The sequence below is a fragment of the Vipera ursinii genome (genome assembly GCF_947247035.1).
Source record: "Vipera ursinii genome assembly, chromosome: 5".
Lineage (NCBI taxonomy): Eukaryota > Metazoa > Chordata > Lepidosauria > Squamata > Viperidae > Vipera > Vipera ursinii.
Window position 1 is genome coordinate 96,892,052 of NC_139518.1, and position 24,155 is coordinate 96,916,206.

A 24,155-nucleotide genomic window follows, 5' to 3' on the forward strand; every position below is an offset into this window, starting at 1 on the left:
CTCCTGATGATCGGTTCACAGTCCCCTGGCCAGCTTTCATGAATAAGATGGGACTGGAACTCACAGTCTCCTGGTCACTGGGCCAAAGTTACCCAGCTGACTTTCATGGCTAAGGTGGGACTACAGCTCACCAACACAAGTTAGATTGATCCAAAGTCCCCTAGCCAGCTTTCATGGCTAAGACAGGACTAGAACTCACTGTCTTCTGGTGATTGACCCAAAGTCACCCAGCTGACTTTCATGGTTAAGGCGGGACTAGAACTCACTGTCTCCTGGTGATTGGTCCACAGTCCCTTGGCCAGCTTTCATGGATAAGGTGGGACTAGAACTCACAGTCTCCCGGTGAATGGTCCACAGTCCCCTGGCCATCTTTCATGAATCAGGTGGGACTAGAACTCACAGTCTCCTGGTGATTGGCCCCAAAGTCACCCAACTCACTTTCATGGTTAAGGTGGGACTACAACTCATCATCTCCTGGTGATTGACTCAAAGTCCCCTAGCCAGCTTTCATGAATTAGTACTCACAGTCTCCTGCATTCTAGCCTGGTGCCTTCACCACTAGACCTAACTGCCTCTGTTTTGTCATACGTCTAAGTGGGTGGTCCTTGGTGTTCTCTGAGCTTGGTTGTTTTCTTACAGACATGACCCTTCATTTCAACCCTGAAGTACAAATATTCTCCTTTATTGACACTTCCAAGAGATGGGGTTGTGTTGTTTTCTGTATACCGGTGTAGGAATGGATGAGAATGGGTGAGGGTTTTTTTTAAAATAAATAAATAAATGTGTTTTCATCTCAGTGTAAAGCAAAGAGATACTATTTTTTTCGCAATTGTGACTGAAGGAGGTGGATCCGACTGCAATTTGTTCCTAGTAGACTATTTTATAAAATGTGTTCACAAGTGTACCCAAAGATGGAGGGTTAAGCCAGGTTTACAGCACTCCTTTGAAGGATGTTCCATTGCTTCTTAGATATGTTCTTACTTCAACGGACATTTCTACTGGCTTAAAACAATTGAGACTGTCTCCCAGCTGATCACCCCATGTGTCCAAGTCACAAGGTAAGGTTAGGTATTCTGCAAAAGGATTCAGCTTCTCAAAATGAGATGGGCAAACGAAAATATAAAACTTTATTTAATAGCATCGTTCCATGTCCAAGTCCCTACATCAGAAGTAACCAAAATTTAAGGGGGGGGGGGACCAGTGGCAGAGATTGCTCAGTCTTCCTATGTTTTTTTTCTCATTTTGTAAGACCTGATTCATAGATTGGCAAGACGTCTAGTGACCAAAACAATCAACCATGCAGGCTAGCCTTGTTTTGTAGGAGATTTGAGGCTTTTCACTTTGCCTTCAAAACATCAAGAGGAAAAACACTCAAAAGCTTTCCTGCTCAGTCTCCAGGAAATATTGGTTTCTAATGGGAAAAGTTGCAAAATTCTTGTGTCGTTACTTCAGCTTTCTTCCTAACACGTCTTACTAACCAGAACTCTGAAAGCGGTTATTCTGGAAGATAATTCCCACCCACCTAATTTCAAAAGAAATCCAACAGATTTACCATTTTGTTAATATCCTTTCTTTTTGTGTTGTTGTTTATGTTTCAAAGCATTTGGTTCGTTTACTCTTAAAGTTTTTGTTGCCTGCTTAATGGAATTGTGTCTTTGTGTGTGGCTTTTAAGGCATTAGATATTGCAACGGTATTAAAGGGATTTGAGGATATACTTTGCTCGAATTTTGAAAATCAACTCTCTTTCATAAACGTAAAGTTTCTTTGCCTTTGGGAAACAAGCAGGAAACACACCAGCTTAGTACACTTGGGTGTAGACAACGTTTGCTTTAAATGATGTTTCTCAGTCTGCCAATGACGGATTTTAACCATCTCAAAATTCACTGCCAAAAAGAATTCAGTGAAACAAATTGAAAGAGACTCAAGAGTCTGACATCAAGGAAAGTCAACTTTCCAATGGGGACAAACCTCCAAGGACTTTAAAATCCACTCCGAATGAGCCCAGCGGAGAATATTTTAATGGTCCTTGCCCTGATTCCTGACATTCATAGCAAAAGGAAGGCACCCAACTTCATTTTGCATATATATTTTCATATATAATGCCTATTATAAGGATATTTTTTTAAAAAAGAAGCTAAAAATGAATACAAACAAATATAAAGCAACAGAAAGAGCGAAACAGGAAGGTAAAAGGTACAAGAAATAGAAAAAAAGGTAAAAGAAAAAAATAGATAAGAAAGAAAAATAACAAACAGAAATAGCTTCCAATCTCCTTCACAGCAGTTATGAGAACAATTGTAGTTACAACATGACCCCCTTCATTCTATAATCTAATCTTCGAAATCTTAGTTATAAGTTGCTGGTTTTTTTTCTGTTTCATGCAAAAAATTCTATTGAGGTGTTTCCAGTCAGCAATAAATGTAGATGTTATTTCATCAAAGAAGTCAATTTGGCCTTCTCAGCCAAACTCCATCCATTCCTTCATGATGGAGAATTTCAACCATTTTTTCCCCAAAACTAGAGTGTGTCATGAAATGTCGTTTTAGAGGTCACATCCTCAACTACTGACTTGCAACTACGAGATGGGTCACCAGAAAGTTTAGCCAGTACATTTTGCAATTGGTGGACAAATATCTATGGAGATTCTCAGTCCTCCAGATCACAATTGTCCCCAAATATGGTTTTTCAAAAGGCAACTTCACTTAACTTCAGCTGAAGTTGATGAGAAGTAAAACATCTTCAAGGAAAAAAAAACAAAGGAAGTCCAGTTGGCTTTGGAAAAATCACCTTTGGGACAAGTTGTGGACAAGATATCTTGTACTATTAATAATGGCCAATGGCAGTTTCCTTGTTGACAGTAGGCAGTTTTAACTACATTGTCCTCAGAAAAATATACAGGGTATCAGAACACCCAAGAACCATTCATAATTTTTAACAGGTGATACTGTTCAATGACATGGTGGCTCAGTGGGTTAGGACGCTGAGCTTATCGACCAGAAGGTGGGCAGTTTGGCGGGTCGAATCCCGAGTGCCGCGTAACAGAGTGAGCGCGTGTTACTCGTCCCAGCTTCTGCCAACCTAGCAGTTTGAAAGCACATAAAAATGCAAGTAGAAAAATAGGGACCACTCCGGTGGGAAGGTAACAGCGTTCTGTGCACCTTTGGCGTCTAGTCATGCCGGCCACATGACCACGGAGACGTCCTCGGACAAGCGCTGGCTTTTTGGCTTTGAAACGGAGATGAGCACCGGCCCCTAGAGTCGGAAACGACTAGCACGCATGTGCGGGGGAACCTTTAGCTTTACTTTTACCTTACTGTTCAATGAACCTTGGGGCCATTGCTATAGAGGCAATCCTACAACCTCGTAATTGCTAATAATGAAAATCTTTTGAAAAATCAAAGGGGGAATTGATCTTTACTGGGTATTCATTGTGTCTGAGAGTACGATTATACAACTATCAGGTCCAGCTGCTCCCTGCTTTGTATTATGCATGACATAAATAATGCATGTAGATAGAAACTTGGATCGTCTACGTAAGGCATCTGTTCGTACAGGTTGCCGATGATGATCTGGCCATAATAATTACCTTACTTCTGAGAGAGGGGATCTTTTGCTAACAATTTCGGTTCTTCAGAACCTCTACTAGGGTCTGGAAGAAGATGAGGAAAACATAAAAGCAGTCATTCAAATAACAAATTATAGTCAGGAGTACTCTTCGCCTGCTTGCAAGGCTCCAGAAGCAACTCGCCTCCAGAAGATGTTATTATTTCCTCCTGCGAATGCAAAATAAATGTCATCGGTGGGATGAAAAAAATATTGATTAGGGCAAGTCTTCATTTCTATCGATAGTTCAGTAAGTTTGAAGTGCTTCTCTGTCTACAAACTTAGAACCACGTTGTAATGTTGCAAAATTGGTCGAGCATGACTGAGTAGGACTAAAGCGGCGGGGGGGGGGAATGATGGGATTTTTAGCATGATTTTGAGGTATTTTTAAAAGAGAGAAGATCTTCATAATAACTCTGTTCAACCTCTCCTATCGTAACATCCCCAGCCAGACCAAACTAAAGTGTCACGTTCCGGCTGAATAGCCCAGTGAAGTAAAACATCAGAGACATGGCAATCTCTAATGTAAACTTTATTAGGCGTAGCATACCAGGTACGATAGAAGGAAAGCTAGCTCTGGCAATATGGCGGGAAACAGATCATGAAAAGAGTAAAACTTTCCCTCCCGTCTCTGACAGTTCAGGTCACCTTGTCCAATTAATCTTCCAGCCATTGTTATGAGAAGAAACTTGGGTTTGCCAAAACTTCTCCCCAGCAGCTTCGGCTCTCATGCTGATAGGGAACACTTGTGGATCCCAAGCTCTCCCCTTCTGTCCCCTTCCGTAGGCAAGCTAAGAAGCACTACAGCCATCTTAATGACAGTAAATCTCATAGCTTAACAGGAGAGAGCTCTTGAGGTGAACTGAGTTTCTAATGAGGACAATTATCGTGTTTTCTTGGCTGTGTGATTTTTTGCCACCATCTCTGATTTATTCTGAAGTTCTCAGGTGGTCCTCCATCTCAGTTCTAACCAAGGCTGACCCTGCTTATCTTCTAAGATCTAAGGTCAGCCAAGTTGGCTAAACCAGTCTTCCCCAAACTTTTCAGATGGGTGGCCTGGTGCAGGGGAGGAGGGGGGAAGACAGGATAGTTTTCTGCGAGGGGCAAGGGTGCGTGTGAACCTTCATTTTTGTGAGTGGCAGGCTCACCAGTGGGGCTGCAATTGCTGGCTCTCATCACTCACGCAAGTGGGGCTGCCAGCACGTCTGCCCATCACTTGCACAGGTGGGGCTGCAAGCACACCTGCCCACCCCTCACATGAGGGACTGCGAGCACTGGCATCTGCCACTCACATGAGTCAGGTTGTGTGTGCGGGTGCCCGCTGCTCATACAGCCCAGTTGCACATAGGTCACAGCCTGGTAATGGAGCGCAGCCCCCAGGTTGGGGACCCCTGGGCTAAACCATGCTGAGCTCAAACTATACTGCGCAGTAAAAGAGAATCAAAAATTAAGTTCAGGTCCTAAGTTAGCTACAAAAGACCAGGTTTTGAGACTGGCATGAATGGTTTGTAGCATATGTCTTTGCCAATTACTCACTTAGTAACTGACAGAATAATTTTGTGCATACGCATATAATACAGATGACATTCACACAAAATCTTCACCTTATTTGCACAGTTTCCTGTCAGTTTCCTGCTCTGTCGCCTGTGTTGCAATGGAACACAGGCACCCCTTATTTGGGGAATCATATTTAGACACCAAATTGAATTTAGTAATGCAAGCTAGAGTGGCCCACACTGCTGCAATCTTCTGCAACGGCCACAGCCTCTTCTCACATTTTTGGAGCTAGATTCAGTTTACCTGGAGCTAAGTCTGTCAACAAATCTGAATTTTGTCCATATTCCACCAGGTCAGGGACTGGTTTTTCCTTAGTGACTCATACCTTGTGAAAATCAATAAGATCTGTGAGTGTTGCATGATGGATGGGATCCACTCCCAGGAAGCTGTAGAAGTCCCCTGACGCATCCACCAAGAAGTGTTTGAAGCCACTCTGGTGGCGGTAAGAGAGGGCATATCCCCAGATTTTATCACTGACCCGTACTAGGAATGTCCCTTCAGTCTTGTTCATCAGCAGTTCTTCTGCTTCTTGCCGAGTAATAATACCTATCAAAATAAAGCAAAACGGACTCTTGCAGATGGCAGTTCTAGCAGGCTCTGGCATTCCAGAGGGAAACCATACAAAGGAAAGGAATAGAGGTTTGTAGTATTACTTCTAGTTTACTGAGTCTCACATCAATTTTAATTGGGCCTTGGAACAGACCATGGGATCGGGGTTGCTCATAAAAGACCCAAGGTCGCCTACCCCTGGCCTAGTTGTTTGTAGTCTCATTATTGTACCCAGTGCTTTTTTTGTAAAAGAAAAAGGTGCCGGAACTCACACATGTCATGCAACCCGCCTTGCCTACCCTACAAGGTTCCATCCAAAAAAGGTGCCGGAACTCCGTTCTGAGCGTTCTATGAGAAAAAAAGTCCTGATTGTACTCAGGTTCTTTGTTGTGTCATTTGTCCCAATGTGGAGGAGGAGGAGGAAAGGGTAGTAATCAATAGGCCTAATTATTTTGGTTAGATTCTCAGCCACATCTTTGATTTTTGCTCCAGGGAGACAACATACCTCCCTGGATTGTATGTCCGGTCTGCAGATGGATGATTCTGTTCCTTTGAGGATTGTTGTCGTTGTTAGTTGCGAAGTCGTGTCCGACCCATCACGACCTCATAGACAACGTTCCTCCAGGCCTTCCTGTCCTCTACCATCTTTGGAGTCCATTTAAGCTCATGCCTACTGCTTCAGTGACTGCATCCAGCTACGTTTTCTGTCATCTCCTTCTTCAATTGCCCTCAACCTTTCCCAGCATTAGGCTCTTCTCCAGTGAGTCCTTCCTTCTCATTAGGTGGCCAAAGTATTTGAGTTTTAGCTTCAGGATCTGGCCTTCTAAAGAGCAGTCAGGGTTGATCTCCTCTAGGACTGACCGGTTTGATCGCCTTGCAGTCCAAGGGACTCGCAGGAGTCTTCTCCAGCACCAGAGTTCAAAGGCCTCAATTCTTTGGCGCTCAGCCTTTCTTATGGTCCAACTTTCACTGCCATACATTGCAACTGGGAAGACCATAGCCTTGACTATACGCACTTTTGTTGACAGGGTGATGTCTCTGCTTTTTAGTGTGCTGTCTAGATTTGCCATGGCTTTCTTCCCCAGGAGCAAGCGTCTTTTAATTTCTTGGCATCAGTCCCCATCTGTGGTGAGGATAGAATCTCCTATTACCAACACTCACCTTTCTTTTTTTTGGGGGGGGCTGCAGTCTTGGGTGCTTTTCTGTTTATCTCTGGTGTGTTTGTTGATGTGACTTTTTAAGGGATATTTGAAGGTATCTGCATGTTTTCTTTGAGGGGGTGATTGTGGGCCTGTGTATTTCAATCTAAGGGGATAAATCATTTGCTCAGTTTTAGTGGGGCTGTTTCTCATTGGGTTGGATCGGGCAAAGGGGGTTTGTTAGTTGTATGCTGCTTCTTCCTTTGAGTATTGTTAATGTTAATGTTGTTGGAGATTTAAAGCCAATGTTGATGCTTCTTCAATACCTCAGAACTTACTGAATACACACACACACACACACACACACACACACACAATGTTCTTCCTAATCTGAATGTAAGATTCTGCACATTAAGTTAATTTAGGTTTAGGGTTAACTTACATCAGTTCTTGAGTTGTGTGCAATTAACAATACTGTTCTTCCGAAAAGCAGTGAGAGCAGTCATGAATTTAACCCGTGGCCCATTCCAGAATGTTTCCACACTGGAACCTGCTATTACCATAGGAACGCTGAACTCAAAAACTACCCAGCTTTTCTTTGGCCATAATTAACAGACAAAGCACAGCGAGCGTGCTCTAAGTCTTGTTTCTTTATTCCAAACAAGCAGTTTGCCTCCTCTCAAATACAAGCCACTCCAGGAAAATCGCTGTTGGCTTAAGTTCAACTTACTTTTCTCACCAGAGCATCTCTTATTTAATTACATTGCTAGTCAGCCATTGTGGAAGTGAAGATGGGAAATGATGTCAGATTTAGAAGACAGAGACAAAGACAGAGACGGGGGGTGGGGGAGAGAAGAGAAAGAGAGGGAAGTGAAGGGAGAGAAAGAAAGAGAAAGGAGAGAGAGGAGAATGGAGGGGAGGAGAGGAGAGGAGAGGAGAGGAGAGGAGAGGAGAGGAGAGGAGAGGAGAGGAGAGGAGAGGAGAGGAGGAGAGGAGAGGAGAGGAGAGGAGAGGAGAGGAGAGGGGAGGGGAGGGGAGGGGAGAGGAGAGGAGAGGAGAGGAGGAGAGGGGAGGGGAGGGGAGGGGAGGGGAGGGGAGAGGAGAGGAGAGGAGAGGTAAGGAGAGGAGAGGAGAGGAGAGGAGAGGAGAGGAGAGGAGAGGAGAGGAGAGGAGAGGAGAAGAGAGGAGAGGGAAGAGAAAAATAGAGAAGGGGAGGGGAAGGGGAAAGAGGGAAGAGAAGAGAGGAGAGGAGAAGAAGAGGGAGAAAGAGAGGAGAGAGAGAAAGAGGTACAGTAAGGAGAGAGAGGAGAGAGGAGAGAGTGATGATGAGAGGACAGGAGAGGAGAGAAAGAGAAAAAGAAAAAGAGAGAGGAGAGAGGAGGGAGAGAGACTGAATTAGCTTGCTATGAAAGCTGGAAAACTTTTCAAGTACCGGTAGTTATTTCTTAAATAAATAAGCCCTGTTCAGAAGCCTCGGGCTAAAGACTCTCCAATTGCTCTCCAATACCACTGATTCTACTCTCCCATGTTGTCAGTTCTTTTCCCTGCCTCTGATTATTACAGCTCTCCACATGCCATTCACTTATGGATTTTAATCTCCTGATGTTCCCCACAGCTGGAGAAAGCCTCCTCTTCCCTCCTTCACCAGTTGGGGCTTTGCTTGGCTCCACCACTTGCCAAGGCCGTGCCTTTTATGGCCATGGAAACGTTACCTTCTGGGGCTGGGGCTCAGAGACAGAGCCTGTGCCGTTTTCATGGCAACAAGAAAGCAACCAGAGAAGAGGAGAAAACTCACAAATGTGTTGCTTGCTCGCCTCGGGATGGCTATTGAAAAATAAACAACATCTGTGAAGATCCTCCTCGAACACTTGAAATCAAGTGATCTCTCGCTTCCTCCAGAGAATTGCTTTTTTTTCCTGCTCCGAACCACCACCGTTGCTGTTATTGCTATTTGAACAATTTTGATATCTGAGGCAATCAGCAAGGCTGACCTTTTTCCTTTTCATAGTCCCTTCAGATTTTATTTTTTTTAAAAAAAATTGTTGTACAAAGGGATTTACAAAACCACTGCTTTAAAGCAAAAGAGGTTCGAGTGAAAAAAATTGAGTGGATTTGTTTTTGTTTATCTTTTATTGATAGTTTCCTCAACAGCTGCCTTCAGATACTCTTTGAAGTCTTGGACTTGAGAAAGGGAATCCAAAGCAAAGCTGGCTTCTAATGCTTGAGAAGAGTTGCACAATATTTAACCGCTGTTCTCCAAAGCCCCCGAAGGCAGGACAAGAAGCAACAGATGGAAACTAATCAAGGACAGAAGCAACCTGGAACTAAGGAGAAATTTCCCAACAGTGAGGACAACCAACCAGTGGAAGGAGTTGCCTTCAGAAGTTGTGTGTTGTGATTCAGGGTCAGCCTGTGGGTTCGGCAGTTGGGTCGGATGACTCAGAGGAGGAGGAGAGGGGTGTTGAAGACCTTGCTGAGGGGGTTGAAGATCTTGCTGATGAGAGCCCTCAGCCAGGCCCCTCCCACTTGGTCACCACGGAGACCCAGCTGTGTGAGCCTGACAGCGTGGATGAAGATGACCCACAGCTGGCCCTGTTCAAGGACGCCCGACGCAGGAGGCAGTCAATTAGGAGTAAACAGAGGAAGGCAATGGGGCTTCTCGGAAGGAGGCAGAGAGAAGCCACGCCCTGAACTCTATATAAGGGGAATGTGTGGGAGGGCTGGTTTGCTGAAGGCAACCGCTCGGATGGTTCATGCTTCTTAAAGCTCCGGTTTCTTGGTTCGTGTCTTGTTTGTTTTTGTAGCTATAAATTTGGCAGGCGTAGTTCCAGCCTCTTGTAAAGGGGTTGTCCCTGCCTTTTCTGCAGGGCCGGTAGCAGGCTGGTACAGAACATTGTGGGTGCTCCATCACTGGAGGCTTGTAAGAAGAAACTGGACAGCCACTTGTCTGGAATGATCGAGAGTTTCCTGCTTGAGCCCGGGAGATTGGACTAGAAGACCTCCAAGGTCCCTTCCAACTTCATTATTCTGTTACTTACCCAAAGAAATTTGATGACAGATACGGTTGAAACGGCTTAACAAGGCAGACATTCCTGGATGAATCCTGCAGTTGAAAAATATGGCATTCAGAAAACCCAAGCGACTTGTCCCCTGGTTTGAAATGGTAAAATCTCACACAAAAAAATTCTGTGATGCCAAAAAAAGAAAAAGAAAAAAAGATTGTGTCTTTCCCTGGAGTGTTACAGAAGTGAATTTGGAAGAGGAAAGGAGAACAGGTGGGAAAAAATGAACCCCATCTACCATGCTCCAAATGATCTTTCCAAATATTGTGGCTCTTTTATTGTTTCACTCGAAGCATTAAAAGAAAATTAAAAAAAATCTCATTTTCAACAAAGCAATGCAGAGTAAATCAAAAACAGCTGCCTTGAAAACTAAACTGCTGGAAGGATAGACCATCTGCTGGTACAAAAACGTGAACTGAAGGGCTCACCGGCACAAAATAATAGCCATCCGCTTGTTGTGCTACTGGCAAAGGGTGTTGTGATTCAGGGTCAGCCTGTGGGTTCGGCAGTTGGGTTGGACAACTCAGAGGAGGAGGGGGGTGTTGAAGACCTTGCTGAGGGGGTTGAAGATCTTGCTGATGAGAGCCCTCAGCCAGGCCCCTCCCACTTGGTCACCACGGAGACCCAGCTGTGTGAGCCTGACAGTCTGGATGAAGATGACCCACAGCTGGCCCTGTTCAAGGACGCCCGACGCAGGAGGCAGTCAATTAGGAGTAAACAGAGGAAGGCAATGGGGCTCCTCGGAAGGAGGCACAGAGAAGCCACGCCCTGAACTCTATATAAGGGGAATGTGTGGGAGGGCTGGTTTGCTGAAGGCAACCGCTTGGATAGTTCATGTTTCTTAAAGCTCCTGTTTCTTGGTTTGTTTTGTTCCGTTTGTTTTTGTGGTAATAAATTTGGCAGGCGTAATTCCAGCCTCTTGCCTTCTTGTAAAAAGGGGTTGTCCCTGCCTTTTCTGCAGGGCTGGTAGCAGGCTGGTACAGAACAAAGGGACAATTCTTGAGGCTGGGAAAAAAGCAGTGAGGATTAACTAACACAAATGAAAGGTAAAAGAAAGAAATCCTTCTAGGCAGCCAATCGTATCAATTTTCGTGAAGAAGAAAAAAAGGCAGGAAATGAACACTTCTGACGATGTATTTAGAGATAATTTCAGCTTTTCTCAAAATTTCAGCTTGGTTTCCTCAAGGAAAGCTATGGACATTTCTTAGAAAGAAGCATCAAACGTTCTGGTGTTAAAGTAGGACACATCCGTGAATTCATTTTTTTTTCAGTTATGAAGAGCTAGCCCTTCTCCGCAAGATGGTGTAGCATCTTGAACTAGAAGACCTTAAAGGTCCCTTCCATCCCTGTGATAAATCTATGTTCTAAGATCACAGGAAGAAGCACCTTCTTCTGAATGTTTGCATCTGACCTAGGAGATAAACTTGTGCCATTAGGAAAGTCTCTTTCTATGGCATCAAAATTATGGAGATATTCTCCAACCTAAGCTTGCAATTTGGGTCCTTGTAGAGCAGATAACAGAGAGGCAAGCCTTCAATGTGGAGATGGAGGTAGAATCAAACCTGAAGTCATATTGTGGCTTATCAAGGCCTTTGGTACAACTGAGGCCACTTCTCTGTCCATGGTTGAGGACCAGAACATATTCTCTAGTTCAAGACTTGGTTTTATTTTTATTTATTTCTACCTGGTCTTTATTATTTTTACAAATGACTCACAGTGACGAACATATTCAATGCACCTTCCTTCTCCTATTTTGCCCAGGACAAGCACCCTGTGAGATAGGTTGGGCTGAAAGAGAGTGACTGGCCCAAACTCACCTAGCTGGCTTTCATGGCTAATGCAGGACTAGAACTCACAGTCTCCTGGTGATTGACCCAAAGTCACCCAGCTAGCTTTCATGGCTCAAGTGGGACTTGGCTCAAAGTCACCCTGCTGGCTTTCATGGCTAAAGTGGGACTAGAACTCACCATCTCCTGGTGATTGGCTCAAAGTCACCCAGTTGGCTTTCATGCCTAAAGCAGAACTAGAAGTCCCAATCTCCTGTTGACTTGCCCGAAGTTAGCTGGCTGACTTTCACAGCTGAGGCGGTACTAGAACTCATGGTCTCCTGCTTTCTGATCTGGTACCTTAACCACTAGACCAGGGGTAGGCAACATTGGCTCTTTTATGACTCGTAGACTTCAACTCCCAGAACTCCTGAGCCAGCATGGGGGAACAATGGCCCCTTCATGACTCATGGACTTCAACTCCCAGAATTCCTGGGCCAGCCTGGCTCAGCATGGAAACCTCTCCCTTTTCCCTCAGCATGGCTGGCTCAGGAATTCTGGGAGTTGAAGTCCACAAGTCATAAAAGAGCCAAGGTTGCCTATCCCTGCACTAGACCAAACTGGCTCTCTAGTTTTCCAACAGTTTCCCTTCAAATTAGTTATACAACTACTGTGGATTCATATTTAACTTCCCATTGTCCCTGAACTTTCCTTTCAACCAGGCTATTGAGCACCACAGAGCATGCCTCGAACTGCTGTCAAAATATTTTCCCTCTGTTCACTAACAAGCTGTGCTGCACACACACAAAAAGATAGCCTGCCGTATTGGTTGTTGATGCATGTGCTTACAAAGTGGAGTTGCAAATTGATGCCTCTTTGAAACAAACTGTTGGTACTGTTTCTATTTTTTGCCTTCACCATCCTGTCTTCCCTTTCAGCTGTCACAGAAGACCACAAGGATCAAGCACTAATCATTGACTTGGCTGCATTATTCACCAAGACAAATAATAGATTCTTCTTCTCCTTCTTCTTCTTCTTCTTCTTCTTCTTCTTCTTCTTCTTCTTCTTCTTCTTCTTCTTCTTCTTCTTCTTCTTCTTCTTCTTCTTCTTCTTCTTCTTCTTCTTCTTCTCCTCCTCCTCCTCCTCCTCCTCCTCCTCCTCCTCCTCCTCCTCCTTCTCCTCCTTCTCCTCCTTCTCCTCCTCCTCCTCGTCCTCCTCGTCCTCGTCCTCCTCCTCCTCCTCCTCCTTCTCATCCTCCTCCTTCTCCTCCTCCTTCTTTTCATCTCTAATTTAGTGACAACCCTCTCTTTGCCCAACTTAACATCTTTTAAATCAGACATGTCAAACACAAGGCCCGGGGGCCGGATGCGGCCCACAAAGTGGTTTCATGTGGCCCGCGAAGCCATCCTGGAAACAGTGAGGGACCGGCCCCCACTGCCTTGGCCCTGGCCCAGAGACCCTCCTTCTGCCAGAGACCCTCAGATCTGTCCCACTCCTGCCCAGGCCCCCATAGGCACCCTTAATGCCAACGATGTAGAGCTGGCCATGCCCACCCAGTAGGCCATAGGCACTCTAGCCACGCCCACCCAGTAGGCCACGCCCACCCAGGCCATACGCACCCGCCCCCCTGAGGGCAACCGCAATGCTGATGCGGCCCTCAGTGAAATTGAGTTTGACACCCCTGTTTTAAATGCTGTAGAAAATTGTTTTCTACTTTTAAGCAAACATTCCCTGGAACGCCTCCAAGATGCTCTTCCAGATTTCCCAGTTGTATGGATTTTGTACAAAAAAGTGTATATATAAAACTTGCTTAGAAGAATGTTCCATGTCACTGATATTTGAGTACAAAACTATCCATATTATGGGAAAGTGTGTGTGTGTGCGTGCTTGCATGTGCGTATGTGTGGGTGTATCTATATATGGGTGTGTGTATCATTATTGTTGTTGTTGTTGCATTTATTTATTGCCTGTGTCATCGTGGGGCGACTCTAGACTGCTTACAATAATAAAAAAAAGGAAGAAAAACAAAAAAGCTCGTAAACAGAAGTAAAAAAGTAGAACCAAAAATAAACAATGAAAAGGGAACACAATGAGAATACATCAATATGATGACCGAAAAGATGGAGAGATGGAAAGTAGAGAATGCAGGGGGAGTGGAGTCTGCCACCAATCCAGCAGTCATCTCCAGGATATATGGGAGACCTTACCCAGAAGCCCATGGAGAATAAGAATAAGAAAATGCTAAGATCCTGTGGGATTTCCAAATCCAGAGAGACAGCTCATCAATAAGACATAGAGCAGAAGACAGTGATTGTTATGTATCCAAGTCATCTGCATAGCAACAGCCACCAGGGGGGCGTTGGCCTGAACGGTTTTGGCGGGAAACCTAGTTTCGGCGGGAAACCTAGGGCCAACCCCATTGGTTGGTCGCCTACCTGGCTGGGTATTTAAGGAGGCCAGGTAGCCCTTGTTCCAGCAGTACGCTACGCCCCCCCCCCAATAAAGAGCTGAACACGTACTCCGGCTGGCGTCTCTTCCTTGCGTCGGACCCACTACATTACAGCGATGGTGAAAGCAACAATCAACATCAGAAAGAAGAAACTGGAGAGGTAGCAAGGCCTGAAGGACGAACTAGAGAGGATGTGGAAAGTAAAGTCAAAAGCGAATCAGGGCCGTGATTCCTAAGCTGGGAGTGTTGCTTCAACAAATCCCAGGAATAAGATCGGAGATCTTGGTCTAGAAGATTGGGGTGGTAGGAACAGCTAAGATCCTGGGCCCAACTCTCAACACATACACACACACACCAGGCCTCTGGTGGAGGACCAAAGATTGAGGAAGACACATTCCACCCATAAGGGTGAGAAGGGATTTTTTAAAATATAACTCAACATAAGTAGAAATATTAAGATGAGGCACATTAATGTAACTGGAGGAATAGCTAGGGACCCATAATCTAAGTAGATATTGTAGCATCAACTTACAGAAGACTTTGTTTCATCTTACTTGTTAGTAACACCATACCCTTAGATGAATACACAGGGATCCACAGCCAAATTGACACACACACACACACACACACAGAGAGAGAGAGAGAGAGAGAGAGAGAGAGAGAGAGAGAGAGAGAGAGAGAAGGGGGGGGCAAACATTAATTCCTTACTAACTTGTTTATGAAAAAATGTAACGACTCATGGTAAATGTCTGTAAAGCCAATATGATTTTCTCCCACATCTGTATCCTGATGGGTCTCTCAATTTTCTTTGCATGCCTCCTCTGTGCCTGTTCAGTTTTTGCTGTCCATCTGTTTTATTCATTGCATTTTCTTCTGCTCACCTGCCTTCTGTCTCTGTCAGCCTTTGCTTCAGTCTCTTTTAAATTATTTAGTCCACCCTTTTCCAAATTAGCTCTAAGTGTCTTTATGGCAATTACTTATTTCCAACCTCTCGTTGGCTTTCTCGATGAATTAGATGTCAACATTTCACTCAATGTCTGTGTTCAGTTTTGTATAGATGCCCTTGGTCCCCGACCTTCCTGTCAATCTTCTCTTCAGTTAAAGATTGCTTTTAGGACAGTCCCCCTGTTAGATAGATAGATAGATAGATAGATAGATAGATAGATAGATAGATAGATAGATAGATAGATAGATAGATAGATAGATAGATGATAGACAGACAGACAGACAGACAGACAGACAGACAGAGATGATGGACGGATGGATAGATAATTAGATGATAGATATAGATAGACAGATGATGGATGGATGGTTAGAGATTATAGAAAGTAGATAGATAGATAGATAGATAGATAGATAGATAGATAGATAGATAGATAGATAGATAGATAGATAGATAGATAGATAGATAGACAGACAGACAGACAGACAGACAGACAGACAGACAGACAGACAGACAGACAGACAGACAGACAGACATGATGGATGGATGGATGGATAGATAATTAGATGATAGATATATAGACAGATGATAGATGGATGGATGGTTAGAGATTATAGAAAGTAGATAGATAGATAGATAGATAGATAGATAGATAGATAGATAGATAGATAGATAGATAGATAGACAGACAGACAGACAGACAGACAGACAGACAGACAGACAGACAGAGATGATGGACGGATGGATAGATAATTAGATGATAGATATAAATAGACAGATGATAGATGGATGGATGGTTAGAGATGATAGATAGATAGATAGATAGATAGATAGATAGATAGATAGATAGATAGATAGATAGATAGATAGATAGATAGATAGATAGATAGACAGACAGACAGACAGACAGACAGACAGACAGACAGACAGACAGACAGACAGACAGACAGACAGACAGACAGACAGATATAGGCAGGAAGACACACACACAAGCATACGCAGATAGGAAAATCAGCTGGAAACTAGTGTAAAAGTCCGACGGATTTGCCTATAAGCATTCTGGGACTACCAACTGCAAAAAGCACAACCTAATTATAAACATGTAAAAATAGGAACTTTCAGCAAGAGAGGTGTGCAGTAATTATAATAAATGGATATGCAAGGTGTAGCAAAATCCAGTCCATAAAAATCTATTTGCAGCAGATAGCCATATCATTATTTCAAAAGCGATTAATACAAACATTCTGTTTCTGTCATAAAATCTGGGGACATTTTTTCAGAACTTATGAAAGTGTGCAAGAGAGAGAGAGAGAGAGAGAGAGAGAGAGAGAGAGAGAGAGAGAGAGAGAGAGAGAGAGAGAGAGAGAGAGAGAGAGAGAGAGAGAGAGAGAGAGAGGCTGTCGTGGCCAAGCTCAGATAGAATGATACATAGGCGAAGAGAACAATGTTGAATTTCATTTCACAGCTCTTTTCAAAGTGTGAAACTAGTTATTAACCCAAAGCATGTGGTTCATTGTGTGTTCCATATTATGAACACTTGTAAAGGAAAATATGTAATTTAGGATGCCACCTCTATTACGCTTCACGTGAAGCTGACAAAGCCTTTGTTCCAGTTAATTAGTTGGCAGTGGAAAGTTTCGGGGGGGGGGGAGAAACCAGGGATTTTATTTCCACTTATTTTAAATGCTCATACACTGGGGGCAAACAAACAGCCTTTGCTTTTATTCCCCCTTGTCAATGACGCGTAGGCACCCCCCGCCATCAGAGGAGACTTTGTTTCGCCAACGCTGTGCTTCAAGGAGGGGAAAATGAATGAGATCCAGGGTGTACCCTGCAACGCTGGGTGAAATTCAAATAGGTTGTGTGTCAGACCCAAACAACACACTGAGTTTCTCCAAAGCAGCTTCCTCACCTAATAGACGGAATCTGAAATGGTTGCCTCAGTTGTCTGAAATGGTATAGGTTCTCCTGCACGAGCAGCGGGCTGGACTAGAGGACCTCCAAGGTCCCACTCAACTCTGCTATTCTATCCTGCTTTAGCAGTGGTTCTCTTAGTCAACAAGAAAAGAGGGATAAGTTAGGGTCTCCTGCCTGAACGGGGGATTGGACCATGGTGTAAAAAAGATGTCGAAACTCTGGAAAGAGTACAGAGAAGAGCAACAAAGATGATTAGGGGACTGGAGACTAAAACATATAAGGAAAGTTTGCTGGAATTGGGTATGTGTAGATTAACGAAGAGAAGGGTGAGGGGTGACATGATAGAAGTGTTCCAATATCTCAGGGGCTGCCACAAAGAAGAGAGAGTCAAGCTATTCTCCAAAGTGCCTGAAGGCATGAGAAGAAGCAACAGATGGAAAGTAGTCAAGGAGAGAAGCAACCTAGAACTAAGGAGAAACTTCCTGACAGTTAGAACAATTAACCAGTGGAACAACCTGCCACCAGAAGCTGTGAATGCTCCAACATTGGAGTTTTTAAGAAGAGACTGGACAGCCATTTGTCCGAAATGTATAGGGTTTCCTGCCTGAGCAGGGGGTTGGACTAGATGACCTCCAAGGTCCCTTCCAACTTTATTATTATTATTATTATTATTATTATTATTATTATTATTATTATTATTATTATTATTATTATTATTATTATTATTATTATTATTTCTATTCTATTCTATTCTATTCTATTCTATTCTATTCTATTCTATTCTATTCTATTCTATTCTATTCTATTCTATTCTATTCTATTCTATTCTTACCAAATTAAAGCAACTACTTGCATTATTAAAGTTCTCCTCTGAGAAATTTTAGGGGAAGATCCATCTTAACTCTCTTTCTACCAACTCTTTAAGCTTCGCTGTCTCTTGGTCCTCTAGAATGCGGCCCCTCCCTCCTGGGAATCCAGACTCCATTCCACCCCACTGAGAGACTTAAGCCACTTCCTGAGCCCAAGTATAGTATATGTATATGTATATGTATATGTATATGTATATGTATATGTATAGGTAAAGGTAAAGGTTCCCCCGCACATGCGTGCTAGTCGTTTCCGACTCTAGGGGCCGGTGCTCATCTCCGTTTCATAGCCGAAGAGCCAGCGTTTGTCCGAGGACGTCTCCGTGGTCATGTGGCTGGCATGACTAGACGCCAAAGGCGCACGGAACGCTGTTACCTTCCCACCGTAGTGGTCCCTATTTTTCTACTTGCATTTTTTACGTGCTTTCGAACTGCTAGGTGGGCAGAAGCTGGGACGAGTAACAGGCGCTCACTCTGTTACGCGGCACTCGGGATTCGACCCGCCAAACTGCCGACCTTCTGATCGACAAGCTCAGCGTCCTAACCCACTGAGCCACCGCGTCCCACTCATATATGTATATGTATATGTATATGTGTATGTGTATGTGTATGTGTATGTGTATGTGTATGTGTATGTGTATGTGTATGTGTATGTATATGTATATATGTATAAAGGTAAAGGTTCCCCCACACATGTGTGCTAGTCATTTCCAACTCTAGGGGCCGGTGCTCATCTCCGTTTCAAAGCCAAAGAGCCAGCGCTTGTCCGAGGACGACTTCGTGGTCATGTGGCCGGCATGACTAGACGCCAAAGGCGCACAGAATGCTGTTAACTTCCCACCGTAGTGGTCCCTATTTTTCTACTTGCATTTTTACATGCTTTCGAACTGCTAGGTTGGCAGAAGCTGGGACAAGTAACAGGCGCTCACTCTGTTACACGGCACTCGGGATTCAACCCGCCAAACTGCCGACCTTCTGATCGACAAGCTCAGCGTCCTAACCCACTGAGCCACCGCGTCCCTGTATATATATATATATATATATATATATATATGTATATTCAACTGATTTTTTTAAAAAAATGAGAAAAATAAGTCATATTTAAAAACAAATATAAAAATGTGCTTTTCAACCATTTCTGCACTTCACACTTTTTCCTGATTAGCAAACCCTTTCCAGCATCTGAAGTGTAATTTTCTCAGCCAGAAAACGAAATGTTTACAAAAGTCTAGCCTAAACACTCAAAAACTATGAAGAGTTTCATCAAAGAACATCCCACTGGGAGCAATATCTTTTTTTTTCTTTCCCAGATCCTCAGGGATATATTGAAGTAGTGTAAAAAAATATATATCTCAGCACCACTGTTCTTTCCCACTTTTGACTGCCTCACCGCTCCATCATGGTAGATTAATTCGACAAGACAGATTTTTTTGTGATGGACTGTTTTCCTTAGAAAAAGTTTAAGGAAGTTGAAAACATTCCTGAAGTGATCTCCCTGGTTTATTTATTTTTTCATTCGAGAGCGCTCAACGTCAAAGCCAGCTCCTCGGGTTTCAAGTCAATCTAGCAATTTTGAATTGGTAAGATGGCACTTCAGTGCAACGTCTGTTCAAGGGGTTGCTTTAATTTGCCTCCCTTGGAATAAACCAGTTCAACTGGTAGAGTAAAGAGGCTCCAGAAAAATCAGGAAAATCATGTTCTTTTTTATTATTACTAAAAAAAGGATGGTTCCATCTTTTACCTTTGATACGTAGTGCTTGGAACTTCTGTTTCAATTACTAAGTAGAACGTGGTCATTACCTTGGGTGGGATAACTAGAAGTCGATGGCAACCACCTACCTGTTGCTTATAAATCTCCCCAAATGTTCTGTGTTGTGGAAAGCAGAAGAATAGAATAGAATAGAATAGAATAGAATAGAATAGAATAGAATAGAATAGAATAGAATAGAATAGAATAGAATAGAATAGAATAGAATAGAATAGAATAGAATAGAATAGAGCTGGGAGGGACCTTGGAGGTCTTCTAGTCCAGCCTCCTGCTCAAGCGGGAGACCCCATACCATTTCAGACAAATGGGGTGTCCAGTCTCTTCTTAAAAACCTCCAGTGATGGAGCATCCACAACTTCTGAAGGCAACTTCTGTTCCACTGGTTAATATTCCAGGTTGCATCTCTCTTTGGTCAGTTTCCAACGATGTTTCACATGGAACTCCCTTGCTGTCTCTCTCGAGTGGAAATGCTACCCTATCAAGAGTGTTGAAATAAAAATTCTTTTATATATTAAGCAGAGATGAACCACTATTTAGCCACATTTCAATCTTTGAGCTGTGGTGGTGCAGTGGTTAGAGTCCAGTACTGCAGGCTACTTCTGCTGACTGCCAGCCGCCTGCAGTTCAATTCTCACCGGCTCAAAGTGGACTCAGCCTTCTATCCTTCTGAGGTCAGTAAAATGAAGACCCAGATTGTTGGGGGCAAATATGCTGACTCTGTAAACCACTTAGAGAGGGCTGTAAAGCACTGTGAAGCGGTGTATAAGTCTAAGTGTTATTTCTATTTGTCCTTTCTCTCTCTCTCTCTCTCTCTCTCTCTCTCTCTTTCTCTCCTTTTTTCCTTCTCTCTTTCTTTTTTGTCCCCATGCTACTCAGGTAAGCGGAAGAAAATGCATTCTAGGTTTATTAGAGAAAGTTCTCATTTTCTTCATTGGAAGAAAGTTTGATCGCATTTCCGAGTCATTTTAACTTCTCTTATTAGATCTTTTCATGGAGTTGTTTGATCCACCAAGATCCCCAGTAGTGATTTTTGTAGAGAGAAAGACAACGGATTAGATGAAATACCAAGATAAGTTCCAACTGTTCTATGATTTCAAGAACCTTTGAAAATATCTTACATTAGCAAATTCCCTGTGTTACACACTGTGTGAATTAATTCATCTATTGAACATGCCAACATCAATAATTAAAAGAAGGGATAGTATTGATTTAATTGTCTTTTATTTCCTTTCTCATCTGAGTTTACTGTCAACAGGGTATAAGTGTTTTGTTGACAGCATCAGTGTATTCTTGATATGGTTTGAATTATTTAGTGATGGAAGAGAAAAAAGATTGGCGTGTTGTGTGGGTGTTGAATTGTCTAAAGGTTAATTGGGCAACCTGGAAAAGGACAAAATATCATATTACTGCCATTGATGGGTTACTCAGTTGCTGATTCCTATCCCCTACCATTCACAGCTTTTCTCTAAGTAGCCACTTTAAGAGAACTGCATCCACTATGTTTAACTTGGTATTTGTTGCTAATTTGAAAATAGCTACTTACCATATTCTAGAAGTATGGAAAAGAAAGGCCAATCTGAGTATTGGGGAACATGGAGAGAATGCAAAATATGGAGACACAGCTCAGGTAGACATGAAGAAACCGAGGTACTATAAAACAGAGTGCCATCAACTTACTTTTAAAAAAAACATTTTTCCCCCAAATCTTCAGGAATATTTGGGATGCACAACTGACTGTTCAGACACAAACAATCAGGCTGTCCCAGATCAATGAACCCACCAGAGACCACTGTATTGCAGTCTTCTTGTGAGGAGTTGTTGTTAGGAGCACTTGTGGTTAAACTCAAGGCTAATCCTTGTCCAGAGAGGAACTGAAGAACCATTCTACTCACTATGGATCCATCTGCAGTTTATGATTTCTTCCCTGGAAGTTAAGAGTAGGTCACTCATTCCCATTTACATACCTAATCCCTGTTGTCTACAAAAATGAACTCATGAGTTTTGTAGATGAGAGAGAGAGAGAGAGAGAGAGAGAGAGAGAGAGAGAGAGAGAGAGAGAGAGAGAGAATAAGAAAGTTGGAAGGGTCTTCTAGTCTAATCCTCTGATCAAGCAGGAGACCCTATATCATTTCAGACAGATGGCTGTCCACTTTCTTCTTAAAAACCTCCAGTGATGGAGCATCCACAATGTCCGAAGGCAAGCTGTTCCATTGGTTAATTGTTCTCATTGTTAGGAAGTTTCTTCTTAGTTCTAGGTTGCTTTTCTCCTTGATTAGTTTCACCCATTGCTTCTTTTCCTGCCTTCTGGTGCTTTGGAAAATAGGCTGTTCCCCTCTTCTTTGTGGTGGCCCCTCAAATATTGCAACATTGCTATCATGTCCCCCATAGTCCTTCTTTTTTTTTCTAGACTAGCTGTTCCCAATTCCTGTTCTTCATATCTTGTAGCTTCCGGTCCCCTAATCATCTTTGTTGCTCTTCTCTGCATTCATTCGGCCTTGTCTATTTTCCAAAGTTATCCTGTTACAGCTCTAGTGAAATATCAGTCGGTTAAGTACAGCTTCCCACTGTTTCCTGAATGGCCACAGTTTGCAGTCTGACTCTTTCTTACAGTGCAGCATAATCGCACGCATTTCTCTTGTATGATTCTACAACGCAAGCAAATCCAGCGAGGGCTGATCATCAGCATAATGTTGCCTTGAGGAGCCTCCGAAATTTCACCCTGGCAAGGAAGATTTCAGACTGACAAGTTTAAGTGGCTCCTGTCTAGAGGCAGAATCAATAAAATACTCCTTGTAATTTGTGCAGCCACAAGGTGGGTGAAAAGGAAGATGTTTTTGTAAGAAAGTTGCCTGTAGGGTCAACATTTCACTGTTATGTTCGTAATATTCCAATTAAATCAAATGAGAAAGAAGGACTCCAGTATCGGAGGAAGTGGATATATATATATATATATATATATATATATATATATATATATATATATATATATATATATATATATATATATATATATATATATATATATATATATTAACATTCGTAATGCTAGATTCAAATCATTTATTATACAGGTGGATTGAATGCCTGCAATTCATTGCTAGCAAGATTTTCAACTTTGAAAATCCCCTCTCTATTTCTAGCTGGTTACAAAACAGTGTAATTTAATCAGCTGCTTCTACGATCCCTAGTAGTTTCAACTGCCAATATGCTGGAGATACTTGGGAGACTATAATTTTTCGGGCTGGGAATACCAATTATGTAAACAACCACCAGCATTTTCTATGAGTAAGAACAAGACTGGTTTTCCTCCCCTCCCAGTGACTTCATACTTTCATTTGCAATGTTGTTTTTGGAAATAATAGCTATCAATAGAAAACAGAGAAATCAACAACAACATCTACAGACTATGCAAAAGAGACAATCAACCAGCTCAAAAGAGAGAGAGAGAAAAAAAAACTCCAGCACTTCTCCACCAGTAATCAGATCGGCATAGATTAACTCCAAGGTCAACTTCAGACCAACAATCAGGTAAACAATAACACAATCAAGAAACTGACAAAGAAGGCAACAGTAAACAGCTCAACCAAAGACAGTCCACCCACAGACAGGGCGAGCCCTTAAAGCAGGGGTCTGCAGCCCACTAGGAGCTGGGCAAGCAAGCAAGGGAAGCCCCATCTGTGCATGTGCAGGATCCAGAAAGGGTGCAAAACCACACTCCCCGGGTCTGTGCAAAATCTGCCCTCCATGGAGGTTTGAGTTCTGCTGCTCTAGAATGTAAACTGAGAGCTAACAGCCCTCCTTACTAGCACTGATGATGTTACCTAGTTTGGGTGATGAAACGTCTGCAAGAAAACAACCAAGCTCAGAGAACACCAAGGACCCCACAATCTTCTTCTTCTTCTTCTTCTTCTTCTTTTTCTTCTTCTTCTTCTTCTTCTTCTTCTTCTTCTTCTTCTTCTTCTTCTTCTTCTTCTTCTTCTTCTTCTTCTTCTTCTTCTTCTTCTTCTTTTTCTTCTTCTTCTTCTTCTCCTCCTCCTCCTCCTCCTCCTCCTCCTCCTCCTCCTCCTCCTCCTCCTCCTCCTCCTCCTCCTCCTCCTCCTCCTCCTCCTCCTTCTTCTTCTTCTTCTTCTTCTTCTTCTTCTTCTTCTTCTTCTTCTTCTTCTTCTTCTTCTTCTTCTTTTTCTTCTTCTTCTTCTTCTCCTTCTCCTCCTCCTCCTCCTCCTCTCCATAACCCACATTCTCTTCTAGCACTGATGATGTTGCCTAGTTAGAGTAATGAAATGTCTGCAAGAAAACAAGCAAGCTGAGAGAGCAGCAAGGACCCCACAATCATCTCCTCCTCCTCCTCCTCCTCCTCCTCCTCCTTCTTGTTCTTCCTCCTCCTCCTCCTCCTCTCCATAAACCACACTCTCTTGTAGCACTTATGATGTTGCCTAGCTAGAGTAATGAAATGTCTGCAAGAAAACAGGCAAGCTGAGAGAGCAGCAAGGACCCGCTCAAATAATAACATGTATAATAATTATATATATGTTTTC

The 24,155-nt window shown here is 43.0% G+C and overlaps 1 protein-coding gene across 1 annotated transcript in view; it reads right to left on the reverse strand.

Annotated features, from left to right (window-relative positions):
- Positions 1-3,593: 3,593 nt before the first annotated feature.
- The window catches only part of SH2D4B (SH2 domain containing 4B), a 79,892-nt gene continuing 59,330 nt past the window's right edge, over positions 3,594-24,155 (reverse strand). The window contains exons 7-8 of the mRNA XM_083364248.1: positions 5,487-5,707; positions 3,594-3,774 (exon numbers count right to left, since the gene is read on the reverse strand). Of these exons, the coding sequence (XP_083220374.1) occupies positions 3,682-3,774; positions 5,487-5,707 (314 nt within the window). The 3' untranslated portion in view covers positions 3,594-3,681. The remainder of the gene's footprint in view (positions 3,775-5,486; positions 5,708-24,155) is intronic.